This window comes from Aotus nancymaae, unplaced genomic scaffold, assembly GCF_030222135.1.
Source record: "Aotus nancymaae isolate 86718 unplaced genomic scaffold, 86718_ANA_hifiasm-v0.15.2.pri h1tg000039l, whole genome shotgun sequence".
Lineage (NCBI taxonomy): Eukaryota > Metazoa > Chordata > Mammalia > Primates > Aotidae > Aotus > Aotus nancymaae.
In genome coordinates this window covers 5,355,575-5,368,831 of record NW_026988453.1, presented here as the reverse complement: position 1 = coordinate 5,368,831, position 13,257 = coordinate 5,355,575, and the positions used below count along the sequence as shown (strand labels likewise).

Below are 13,257 nucleotides of genomic sequence, written 5' to 3'. Positions count from 1 at the left end.
TTTGAAGGAGGTATGTGTGTGTTTGAAGGAGGTGTGTATGTGTCTGAAGGTGTGTGTGTATGTGTGTGTTTGAAGGAGGTGTGTGTGTGTCTGTGTCTGAAGGAGGTGTGTGTGTTTGAAGGAGGTGTGTATATGTGTATGTTTGAAGGAGGTGTGTGTATGTGTTTGAAGGAGGTGTGTGTATGTGTTTGAAGCAGGGGTATGTGTGTGTTTGAAGGAAGTGTGTGTGTGTGTGTGTGTGTGTCTGAAGGAGGTGTGTGTGGCATGATCCTGAGAAAAGGAACCACGAGCATGAGCACAGACACGGATCCTGCCTTCAAGAACCTCCCAGTCTGAAGGGGAGGCATGGCCCCTGCCCTAAAAGAGTTCCCCTCTCTTGATGCAAAGAAATACGGCTCCTGTCCACAAAGAACCCTGAATCTGATGAAGTAGAGCATCACAATCAAACAAACATACAGACGGATGGGGACACACACACCCTACAAAGACATAGTGTACGTTACTACCTGATATTTCCACAGGAAATAAAATCACACCCCTCTGTGCTAAACACCCCCAAAGCAGGATCTTGCTTCATGCAACGACTCATCGGGCAAAGATGATTATCGACACTTGACAAACGAGTGTCAACCTTGCTCTTCCCATTCCTCAGCCTGTGGGTTTTCCTTTGCACCACAACCACCTTTCAGGGGCTTCTGCATCAGGGGCATCAGTTAGATACAAGCGTTCCTCCTCTCTGCCCTGCCTGCTGCGGAGTATCTGGCCCCGCCTGGTGTGCTTCTCACTTCCCACAACAGGTCCCAGTTATTTGCACTTGTCTTATCTCTCTCCGAGCCTCCAGGGCATAGGAAAGAGGGCAAGCATTCAATTCACATTTGTCAAATGAACAAATGAGTGAATGAATGAATGAATGAATGCTTCTCACAACAGCCTGGGAGTTCAAGTGGCACTATCATTGGTTATTAACATGGAGCATGAGGAGCACCTCATTAATTAATTTAATAAATATTTAACAGCAGCACCAGTGGGGATGACAGGTACTACCAGAATCCACACAGTGTGCTGACGGCAACCGGGGCTTACGACACTGTACAGAACTGTGCTGTCCTTCTTCATGCAAAGGAACATGGAGCACGTTGGGAGAGGTCCAGAGACCTGGAGAAAAGAATCCTCAGACCTGGTTCACTGGGGAGGCTTCCTTCCTATAGGAGGTGCTAAAAGCGTCTTAGCGGGGGCTGATTTTGGTCTGTTTCTCAGGAGCCAGTGATAACTCAGGTAGGGGGCAATTCACACCTGCAAATCACACAGGAAGTTGGAATAAACCTCCATGTACTAGGCTCCTACTTTCCTGGTTCACTCACATATTCCCCCATACAAAGACATACCTCCTCTGCCCTGCAGGAACCTCTGCAATGCATTGAGCTGGGGGTGCTGCACGGACAGTGACTCCGCACTGCTCTTCTGCTCCTCCCCCTCCAGGAGTCCATCTGGGCTTGGCTTTGGGCCTGGGGACAGCTTCCAAGCCCCTGACACTGGTGCAATGGAAGGCACTCAGCACCTTTCTGCCATCCCGCCTCAGTCGGGACACTCTTGAGGACACTCCCACCCCCTCCAGCACCTCCAAAGGCAAAGGGGAAAGGATGGTGGCAGGGGCAGAGGGTGAGAGGAACTGTGTCCTAGAACCAACCCTCTGGGTCTCACTCTCACCAAGCCCTAGGCAGGCAGAGTCAAATAGGCAAAACGAAGGGCCACTGCAGGCCTGCCTCCACCCCTCCTCCCAAGTGCCTCTCTCAAGGGGAGACCAGATAGATAATAACCATAGCTCCCATAGACTGGGCATTTGCTATGTGCCAAGCACTGTGCCTAATTATAAACATCTTTCTGTATGCCCATTTTGAAACTAAGGAAACAGAAGCTAAGAGAGGTGAAGAAACACACAGACCACAGCCGGTTAGGGCTGCAGCCTAGACTTGAACCCATGTCTGCTTGGCTGCAAACATGCACTCTTTCCTCTATAGCAGTGCTTCCAGGTGTGTGCCCAGATGGGGTCTCCTATCCCCTGGGGTGGCTGGGTATTGCCCAGGGTTACTGGGTGCCTTTGGTCTGAGCGGCCTCATTGGTTTACTGGGGATGCTGAACACCTTGGATTGGGTTTGTGTGCCTGTGTATGTGTGTGTCTATGTTTTTAAAATGTGTGCCCTGAGGGGAGAAGGGCAGAAAGCCCTACTCTAGAACATGCTGCCCGGGAAGGGACAGAACAGGCTGTGGACATGAAGTAAGAAAGCCCCAGTGTGGTTCCTCATTCTTTTTTTTTTTTTTTTTGAGATCGCTCATTACCCAGGCTGGAGTGCAATGGCGCGATCTCGGCTCACCGCAACCTCCGCCTCCTGGGTTCAAGCAATTCTCCTGCCTCAGCCTCCTGAGTAGCTGGGATTACAGGCACGCGCCACCATGCCCAGCTAATTTTTTGTATTAGTAGAGACGGGGTTTCACCATGTTGACCAAGATGGTCTCGATCTCTTGACCTCGTGATCCACCAGCCTCAGCCTCCCAAAGTGCTGGGATTACAGGCTTGAGCCACCGCGCCCGGCCGGTTCCTCATTCTTTCCTGGGCTCATGGCTTTCCCTTCTCCTGTCCCTGAGCTAAATCCTTCTGGTCTTCAGGACTCAAGTTTCTTCTCTCTCCCCTGGGCCTTCCCTGACCACCTCAGTCCTCCTTCTCCCTGAGCACCCATGAGCCTCACCTCTGGTCCACCCTGCATGCTCCCAGGATTATCTGATACAGTGAGTTCACTTTTCATGTGCACCTGGCTGGTCTCTCTCTGACACAGTCACCACCTTGACTGCCTCTCAGAGGTAGGTCCTCAACAGCAGCACTGATGATGATCTCCACATTCAAGGATTCTGTCTCATCCTCCCCAACCAGAGTCCCCAGTTTCTGTGCTAAACCCCAATACCGTCCCCTCCAAGCACCCCCCCATAGATGGGCTCCCAGAAACCACTGCTGGTAGATGGGAGGGAAATGGGGCAAACCACTGATCCTTCTCCAGAAAGACAGGAAATGTAAATAGGCTTTGAGAGGCTGCTTGGCCTGGGATTTTGACATGTCCAGAGTCCTGCTCATTCTGTTGGAGCTTGGAAACCCCTCGGCTGTGGGGCTCTGAGAGGCAGCAGATAAAGTGGGTAGGAGGGAGGCTGCCTGGGCTGAAATCCCCGCACCAGCGACTACTGGCTGGCTGTCTTAGGCAAGCTCCTTAGCACTGAAAAGGCTTGGTTTCCGCATTGGCACGCGGGATAACGCTAGCACCTCTGTCATGGGGTTTATGCAAGATGATGCAGATAAAGTGCTTGAGCACACTTCTCGCCACATGCCAATCATTCAACACATGCTGGTTCTTACTGTTATTGGTAAAGGAAGAGACGGCAGGGTGGTGGTGGCTTCCTATGTATGTCTCTCTGAACCTGTGGGGGGCCATCTAGGCTGGGTCCCAAGAATGAGCGTTTTTGATGAGCTAGTGTCTTTCTGGAAGAAGGTCACAGTCCAGGGAATGAAAACACCAGCCAGGAAGGCACCCTCGCCGTGCTGGAGCACACAGGAGAGGCAGAGAGCTGGGCACAAGATGCTCCCCTAGCCCCAGCCTCAAATTCACAGCTCACAGTTCATCAGAGGGGGCCCCCATCTCCCAGGGAGGGGGAGAATGGAAGGTACCGCGCATAGGCATCCCCTGACTGTTTCTAGAGGAGAAAAAAGATTGTAGTAGAGAAGGGAGGGCTGGGGATGGGACACAAAGGAAACCCCAGCTCTGAAGGTACCTTGCATAGCCGGCCCCAGCCCCCCCACCTGCCAGCCGCCAGCCTGCCCGTGGCCTGCGCTGGCATGGCTCCGGGGGGCACAGTGCCAACCCCTGAGCTCTCCCCCCACCATGTCCTTTCGCTGCTTCCAAAATAACTCTCTGCTCGCTGCCCAAGTTTGGCCTCTCGGGTGTTTTTCTCCTCCTGGGACCTGTTCTCCCATGTCTGAAGGGCGGGAGAAGAGACCTGAATTGTCATTAGGAACTGGCGATCACTCCATTTTTGCCAATGGACTAGTTAGAACCAAGGGGCCCCCATAATTCTGAGAGACCCCCAAGTCAGCAAGTTCATTTCAGTTTGGCTAAAAGAAGTTGCCATTTTCAACATGAGGAAGGGGGATTGGCATTCTCTCCCCTACCCCATCTCCTGCACCTTCCCAAGGTGTCTGAAGCCCCCGGACCCTTGATCTTGGCCTGGTCCCAGTAGTGAGTCTAAGGTCACACAGCCCATTAAGGATGAGCTCAGAGGAGGATCCTCACAGCCCCTCAGGGCCTGTCTCCCCCCACCCCCACAGCCACACTTCCAATCCCAAGTGCCCCATTGAGCTATAGCAGAGAGACTAATTTCAAGGAACTCCATTTCTGGGGAGAAGCTGGACTCTCCAGAGAGTGCTGACGTGGAAGTCCAGATTCTTCCTCTTTGGAGAGTCTCCCACCAGGCGGCAGGCTTAGCCCCAACTCCCCCAGGCATTCCCTGGGAGAAGGATCACTTCCTCCATCATCCCAGCCCAGGAGCACAAGAGCAGAACGGGCTGCTTGAAAGGCCCGTTTCCCTGAAAGTCAGTGCGAGGGGGCTTTATTAGTAAGGAAGAAGGGCGGGAGGGAAGGAAGGGTGATCTGATGTGACTCCACAAGATGAGACTCTGCCATCCTAACTCCCCATCCTGTCACCAGTAGCTCTGCTGGGCCCTTTCCATGATAGCTTACTTGTAGCTGAAGGCATTAAGAAAAACAATATTAATAGTAAACATTTTGTAAGCCCTTATAGCGTAAAAGGCACTTTGCTTTCTTTGCCTCATTTGCTCCTCCTCACAACCCTTCGAGGTAGATATTATTGGTGTTTTCATTTTAAAGATTGAGAAACTGGAACTTTGGAGAGGTTTAGTGATTTGCCCAAAGACACGGCTCATCAACAGTGGAGCTGAGACTCGAGCCCACGCCCAGCAAGGCCTCCCCATTCGGATCCCCTCTCCTGTGCCCTGTCTGTCTCGCCCCTGGGGGGCATGGGTCAGTGCGGGAAGCAGGCTGCAGCGCGTGTGGGGCCATCAGGGTTGAGAACCCATGGAATGGGGGGAAGGCGGGTGGAGTGGGGGCGGGCTGGGGGCCAACTCTGCTCTGAGCCAGGCTTTCTTCTCCTCCGCCAGCCGCCCCACCCAGCCGCGCCCCATGCCCGCTGCTGCCAGAGCCGAGAGGTTTCCTTTTTCTTTTGCCTAGGGCTGTTTCCTGCCTTTCCTTTGAACTGGGGTGTTGGCTCCCCCACACATTCACCCACCTCTGGCGACCCCCCGGGTCTGCCTTCTGATGGGCCCGCCCTACCAGGCTCCACTTTGGAGCAAGGCTGGCACAGGAGAGTCCTAGGGGACCCCATTTCCTGGAGTCACTGTGCCCCTCCTTCACCCTTCTCTTCCCCACCCTGGTCTGGATGCTGCCTGGGTGCTCCCCTTCCCTTCTTCCCTCCCCTCACTGCCTGCTGCTGAGCGGCTCTCCCCGGGAGCTTTCTCTGTTACGCACCAGGAGCAGGAGACTCAACGTGGATTGCTCCCTGCCTCTCCCACTTGCTAGTTTTTCATCCAAAACGTGGCTTCTCCGGACATTGAGGTCCAGAGAAGTTTTGGGACTTGCACAGGGTCTCATAGCAACTGAGAGACTGAAGATTAGAACTCACAAACCCCGAGTTTCCGGAAGGAGGAGTCAAACTCTTAGAATCTATTAGAAAGGGCGACTAAGACTGGGCTGGGGAAGGGTGGCCTTGGAAGTGAGAAATGAGAGCTGGCACCTTGACGCCCCCCTCCCCACCCCAATTCACAGCATATCCTCTCCAAGGCTGGCTCCCCCCTACTAAGGCCACCTGTTTCTCTGCTTCCTCATCTGTAGCCCCTGCAGGGGCCCATCTAGACCACGTAAAGGAGCACTCTGGGGTCTTCCATCAGCTGCTCCCCTCCCCTCCCTGGTTTTTCTAGACTGTACTCAAAAAAAAAAAAAAGAAAAAAAAACAAAACCTAAAATTAGCCGGGAACTGTGGTGAACGCCTGTAATCCCAGCACTTTGGGAGGCCGAGGTTGGTGGATCACCTGAGGTCAGGAGTTCAAGACTGGTCTGACCAACATGGTGAAGCTCCATCTCTACTAAATACAAAAAATTAGCTGGGCATGGTGGAGGGTGCCTTTAATCTCAGCTACTTGGGAGGCTGAGGCAGGAGAATCTCTTGAACCCAGGAGGTGGAGGTTGCAGTGAGCCAAGATTGCGCCATTGCACTCTAGACTGGGCAACAAGAGTGAAACTCTGTCTCAAAAAAAAAAAAAAAAAAGGCAAAAAAACTAAAATTACTCTGGGTTCCCAGTAGAGCTCATTCCATCTTCTTGCCAACCTCTTCCCCCTCTCATAGCCCTCAACTACAAACATCTATCCTATATCTTTCATAGAACAGGCCTGCTCCCCTCCCTCCCATGCTAGCTCCAGGTCTTCCTCCTCCAGGAAGACCTCCATGACTAACATGTCTTGGCCCTGGCCATCCTAATAACAACACTGGCTAACATCTACTGAGCTCTTCCCACAGGCCAGACATCATGCCAAAGCCTTTGCAAACATTATCTCAGTGAATCTACACAGCAACCCTACAAGGTAGACCTTAACCCCATTTACAGATGAGGAAACCAAGTCACAGGAGGGCTGATCAACTGGCCGGGGGTCACATAGCTAGCAGGTCATAGCTTGAACCCTGCTTTCTTGTGGCAAATGCCACAACCCCTTAGTCTCTGCCTTCAGCATCCTGCCTGCATCTCTTTGGCTGTAGACATCCCCTGCAAATTACCCTGCATCTACACACACAGAGAGACACAGAGACACGCACACACACACCATCTAACCTTTCAAATGAGTCCAGTGGTTATCAGTTATCACAGGCAATCCTAAAGAGAGTGAATTCCCAAGAAAGCAATAAGCAATCTGAAGTGCGGATTGCTTGGGGTGGCGGCCCCTCCCTCAGCCCTGGTGGCAGGAGGTGATGAAAATGCGTGCTTGGGCGTGACTGCAAGTGTGTGAGCCTCGGGTCTTTTACAGCTAGCTGTGTGAGGCACCTTTCCTGGCACCATCTGTTTATTGACACTGCTCAGCCTTGGGGGCCCAGAGTAACTACCCAGATCCTTCTACTCAGGAACAGCTCCGGGGATTATCTGCCTCACAAGTTATTTGCTGTCTGTGTATTCCTGTCTCTGCATCATGTGCACGTGATTGATAGAATAGAACAAGAGGTGATCCTTTTGTAGTTCAGAAGCGTGACGATTGGGTTTTCAAACTCATGTGTGAGAAGTGCCTCCTTCCTCAAACCTTGCTATGAAGGTAGCATATTAAGGCACATTTTTTCTTAAAAAAAAAAAAAAAAATTGAACAGGCATCATGCCTTCTCATCACCAGCAGATTGGATGTCCCAGAGCCAGGGGCCCCATCTCGCCATCAGTCTATTCCTGGAACAGGCCCTAGCCAGGGAGAATGTCAAAACCCCAGTGAGTGTCAATGAGCCTCGCTGAGACTACAGTTTAGAAGGAAACTTGAAAAAAGAGACATATGAAGGATTGTGAGGATCTGAAGTCTGTCTTCCCAACCTTGATCAAACAGGGCTGCCATTGAGTCCAAAAGCAGTAATAGTTTTTGGACATGGGTGTCAGGGCAAAGAATACCAGTTGGCTATACAGACGCCCTTCTGGTCTTCCCTAGAACCCAGATGGAGGGAGGCAGAAGCACGTACCTCATGGAAGGTATTGGCTGGAAGGAGAAACATCTCACAGCTGTGGGGTCGGGGAGCGGATGTGAGGTCATTTTTACTGAGACCAGGTCAAGGAATGTGCAAGAAGACTTGCGAGAACTTTCTAGAGCCCATAGTTCCTGGGTGCCTCCTATGGTTCCGTCTATGGCTTCTTCTAAGGGTCTTCCAGTTCTCTCTGGCCTGCTATTTCCTGCATATCCAAGTGTTTTAACATTTTTCATTCTCAACTCTGTGTCAGGGGGACCTAAGTCCCCATCCTCCATCCTGATCCCCAACCTCCAATTTTTACCAACTGGTTGGGCTCCAAGTCCCCAGAACCAGCCAAGTATTGATCAAGAGCTGCCCTGACAGTCACCTCCCCAGCACACACCTCTCTTCCTCCAGCTACAAACCATTCCCTTGAGTTCTACACTCACCCAGTAGGCTCAATTCCCATCCGGTGTGGAGAGGCCTGGTCGCTAACCTCCACCTCCACAGGGCAGCCATAGGAGGCATGATCATACTAGCCACCATTTCAGAGTCACCCTCGGGTGTCAGGCACTGTGCCGGGGACATTCAGGGTACATATTATCTCATTTAATTATCTCAGCAACCCGCTTCCTCCTCTTCATGTACACATGAAGAACCTGAGGCTTAGAGGTATTCAGTGAGTGACTCTCAGTAGGTGGCAGAGCTAGGAAGGAACCAAGGTTTGAGCGGCCCAGACAGAGAGGCACTGCTGGTTATATCATCAGATGCAAATCTGCGCCGTCCTCAGCAAGGACTGGGCTACATGGGGCAGGGCCAGGCTGGGCATCTCCTAACATCACCGAAAAGGGAAAGGAGCCCCCAGACCTCCCTGCCCTGGCTCTTCTCCTAGCCAGCCCTCAACCCCACCTTCAGGGGCCTTTGTGGCAGAGCTGTTCTCCAGAGAGGGCAAAGAAAGAAGATTCCTCCTCTGAGCCACCCTCAGGACAACTGTAGGGACCCTTCATGCACCATCCAGATGGGACCCCTCTGCAGCCCAGGGCAGGGGACACAGTCTTCTGCTACCTCCCTCCAATATTCCAGACCCCACTGCTAAATTCCCCACATCCCCTCAGGACCCATACCCTCTCCAGCTCCCACTCCCTCTCCTCCCTCTGCCACTCTCAGAAGCATCCCCTGAGCTTTGAGAGAGCAGGGAGAGAGGGGCTTTCTCAATCCCCAGGAAGACACAGACCAGCTCAGAAAACCCCACCTCCACTGAACCCAAAATGCAGACTTCCCTGCTCCGAGGAAACTGTGACAAGCTAGTGGGAAAATCTACTGTCAGCATGGAGGGTGGAATGCTTAAATTCCAAAGGTGACACTGTACCTCCTTCCCCAAGTCCTTCTAGAAAAAGGATCATTGTCAAGTCTAGGAAGACTTAATGCTGGGAAAGGATGCTGTACCATCAAGCTCTGGAAGGCCCTATATCCCCTGCCCCTTTAACCCAGGCAAGCAACCTCCCTTTGGCTCGCCCAGAGAAAGGCTCCAGAGAAGTCATGTCTAAACTCTTTAGCCACAGGACCCTGTCTTCAAATGAACCAACGTCATATACTCCCAGGATATAAAACTGCTGAAAGCGGGGCTGGTCTGGGTGTCAGGCTGGGGCCGGAGCCTGCCCTGCTTTGCCAGGTGCTGAGCGCCCGGGTCTGAGCAGCTTGTGCCTTTATTCTCATGACTGCCTCTGCCGTCACCGCTGCACTGTGGAGGATTTCATTTGCCCTTCTGGAAGATGGACCTTATTTTTCCCTTCTCACTCCTTCACCTGTGCCCACAGCCTATGCCTTTTGGAGTGGAGGAGAACATACCAACCTGGGGACAGGGACATTTGGAGAGGCACCCCGTGAAGAGTTGCCATCTGGGACCCTCTACCTCTCACCAGGACACTGCCAGCACTGAGCACCCTTTTAGTTCAACGAATTCTTGCTGGCCCCTATAAAGCCTTGCCCAGCCTCCTCTTCCTCTGAGCTCCCAAGGGCTGGAACGCCGAAGCCATGAAAGGCCTCTTTCAGGCCAGAAGCAGCTCTGGGATTCTAGCCCTCAGCAGAAGGCCCCAGGCTTTCCCACCTGCTCCCAGCACCTCTGAGGTGAGAACCCTGCAGGCTGGGCTGGAGGAGGTTCCCTTTCCCCAGAGCCAGGCTGGGGGTGCAGTGGGTGGCCCGGAACATGCTCTCACACCCTCCTCCTGCCCAGGTGGTGAGCAGCCAGAGCCCCCAACCCTCCAGTTCTGAAGGGACGCTCCTTTGAGCCAGATGGACAGGACAGCTGCCCCCAGTAGGGTCCCCTTCACGCGCCATCTCACCCCAACTCAGACGCTAAAAATGGTTCTCTGGTTTTCAGCCTCAGCGCCTGCCCACAAATTAGTGTCTCCAACTCAGCCTCTTGGGACATGACTTTAGGGAGGACCCTGAGGAAGCCAGGAGGCCCCAGCGAAGGGAGATGGTGCTGGCAGAGTCCCTTTCTGAGGAGACAAGAGTGGATAAGGCCCCCCTCCCAGCTTCTGGGACCCCCCCCCACGAAGGCCACCCAGCCTCGGCGTGACAGCCCTGTTGTCCTCTCCATGGCAGAGGAACAGACATGACTCCCACCCCACTGGGGCACCTCCCCTCACCTCCACCTCCAGTTCCATCTGCTTTGCCCTCAGCCACCGTCCCGGGCACTGCTCTGCTAGAGGAGAAGGCAGCCACAGGAGATGGGGCAACCAGCCCCTCGCCCTCCCGCTCAGGGTTCAGAACCCACCTCGCCTAGCCGGGGCGCCCACGGTGAGCCCATAAGCCTGGAGACCAACGGGGAAACCAAGTCGGGGAAGCCCGGGCTCCCTGCTGGCCTGAGATTTAGTCTCACACTCTTCTCCCCTCCCCAGTCCCGCGGCCCTCAACTTGGAAGGGGGCGAACCCTCCCCGGGATGCCCGCTCCCCAGGGCACCAAGCAAGCAGGTGCCCTGCCGTGGCCAGGACTGGGCGCTAGCGGGCAGCCCGCAGGACCAGGCGGGGACAGGCGGGCAGTACTCACAGGTAAGCCGTCAGGGGGTCCAGGTCCCCCGGTACGGCGGACAGCCCGAGCTCAGAGCAGTCGGCCGACAGCATGATGCCGTCCTCCTGGCAGTGGCAGGGGGCCGGGCAGGCGGCGGGCCCCTCGCCGGGCTGGGGGACGCTCCGGGAGGCGCACAGCGCGGCGCAAAGCCACAGCGCCCGGAGCCCGGGCGGGCTGGGCATCTCGGCGGCCGGGCGACTGGGGCACCTGGCGGGCAGGCGGGCGGGCGCACGGGCGCGGTGGCCGCCGCTGCTCCCTCCCGGTCCCGGCGGGCTGCGCCGTCGGTGGGGACCGCCCCGCGCGCTCTGCTGGGCGTCGGCGGCGGTGGGAGCGCCGGGACGGTGCAGTCACAGAGGGGCAGGCATTGTTGAGTGATCTTCGTTATTCAGTTTCACAGGCTGGGCTTGGCAAGGGAGGGAGACACAGCCGGAGGAGGAGTCAAGGAAACTTTCTACGCTGCGGCGCGCTCCCCTTCCCTCCTTCCCTCGGAGCTGGCAGCAACTTCATCCAGGAACGAAAAAAAAGGGAAGAAAGCAAAGAAACCCAAGCTAGCAAAGCTCAGCCCGTCAGAGACCTGCACTTGTTTGGAAAGGGTCCCCCGGGGCCTCGGCCGCGGGGCTGGGGACCCTCCTGCCTCTCGGGACAGCCACGGGGTCCCATGGGACCCAGAGGAGGCCTCTGAGAGAGACCTGGGGGCTCCCAGGGCCCCTCAGATGCCTCCACCGCGTTTCACACTGGAGGAAACCGAGACCCGAGAGGAGAAACGATTTGTTCAAGGTGACGCGGCTGCTGGGGCAGCCCCAGAGCTGGCACTCACCCGCCCGCCTCGGCCTGCCTCCTGGACGGGAGAGCGGAGTGAGGGGCTGCGCTGGGAGGCGCCAGGCTGCGGAGGGGCTACTGCCCGCTGGGATGACCGGGCCGCGGGCAACCGGGAGCCGTCTCCTCCCTGAGGGGCCGCGCCCTGACTCCGGAGAAACGGGCGTGGACTTCCACCCGCTGAGTGCACCCTGGGTGGAAATGCACTCCTGCAGCCTCCGTCAGGCTTCCGGCCCGGGGACCACCTTGGTCCTCTCTCCCAGGACCTCAGGACGCTGAGGGACTGCGGGCAGCCCAGCTGGTTGTCAGAGCCCGCCTCAAAGTAAGCGGATAGGCGCCACCTGGAGGCCGGGTGCTGCCGCTGCAGCTCAGCCACCCTGAGGCTGGAATCCCACCAGGCGCTGACCTGGCGGCCCCAGAGCCCTGGTGAGCAAGGGGCATGGTGGTTAAAACGGAGGTCAGCCGGGCGCGGTGGCTCAGGCCTGTAATCCCAGCACTTTGGGAGGCCGAGGCGGGTGGATCACGAGGTCAAGAGATCGAGACCATCCTGGTCAACATGGTGAAACCCCATCTCTACTAAAAATACAAAAAATTAGCTGGGCATGGTGGTGCGTGCCTGTAATCCCAGCTACTCAGGAGGCTGAGGCAGGAGAATTGCCTGAACCCAGGAGGCAGAGGTTGCGGTGAGCCGAGATCGTGCCATTGCACTCCAGCCTGGGTAACAAGAAACTCCGTCTCAAAACAACAACAACAACAACAACAAAACGGAGGTCAGCCGGGCGCAGTGGCTCAGGCCTGTAATCCCAGCACCAGAGGTCAGGAGTTTGAGACCATCCTGACCAACATGGAGAAACCCTGTCTCTACAAAAAATTAGCCGGGCATGGTGGCACACGCCTGTAATCCCAGCTACTCCTGAGGCTGAGGCAGGAGAATCTCTTGAACCCTCGAAGCAGAGATTGCAGTGAGCCGAGATCATGCCATTGCACTCCAGCTCTGGGCAACAAGAATGAAACTGTGTCAAAAAACAAACAAAACAAAAAAACTGAGGTCAATCGCTGTTTTCTCCTTAGACCATAGTGAGCTGGCTGTGCTTCGTTCGGGCAGCCTCTTGCTCTCTCTGGTCTCCCCCATGCTGAGTCAAGCCCTAGTCCAGAGCTAGAGTGGGCTGTGGGCCCCCTTCCTTCCATTTTTGCCCTGTCTCCCCATGGTCCAGCCAGAGGGTATACCAGAAACCCTGGACCTCAGAGGCATCCAGGATTTCTTCTGCCCTGTACTTCCACATGCCAGGACCCTCTCATCAATGCCTCTTCACTCTGATAACTTCCCAGGGCTGGAGAGGCTGCACAGCTGGACCAGAAACGAGCAGACCCTGACCCTAGGCCTCCAGCTGGGGCCATGGCACTGAAAGTAGAAGATGAGCCTCCTAGAAAGGCCAGAGCATAGGCCTGTATGGCCACAAAGACCCACAGATAGAGCCACCTCTGCCCTATAGCAAAAGCTACCGCAGGCCAGCCTGTCCTTCCTTCCTTCAGCCACAGCCTCAGCTCCATCTCATCTGCAGCTCCTG

The 13,257-nt window shown here is 55.3% G+C and overlaps 1 protein-coding gene and 1 pseudogene across 1 annotated transcript in view; one reads left to right on the top strand and one right to left on the bottom strand.

Moving 5' to 3' along the window:
* The window catches only part of LGR6 (leucine rich repeat containing G protein-coupled receptor 6), a 128,727-nt gene extending 117,336 nt beyond the window's left edge, over positions 1 to 11,391 (bottom strand). The window contains exon 1 of the mRNA XM_012459476.3: positions 10,853 to 11,391. Within this exon, the coding sequence (XP_012314899.3) occupies positions 10,853 to 11,055 (203 nt within the window). The 5' untranslated portion in view covers positions 11,056 to 11,391. The remainder of the gene's footprint in view (positions 1 to 10,852) is intronic.
* On the top strand, positions 7,325 to 7,439 carry LOC135268262 (small nucleolar RNA U13; annotated as a pseudogene).
* Positions 11,392 to 13,257: the final 1,866 nt, after the last annotated feature.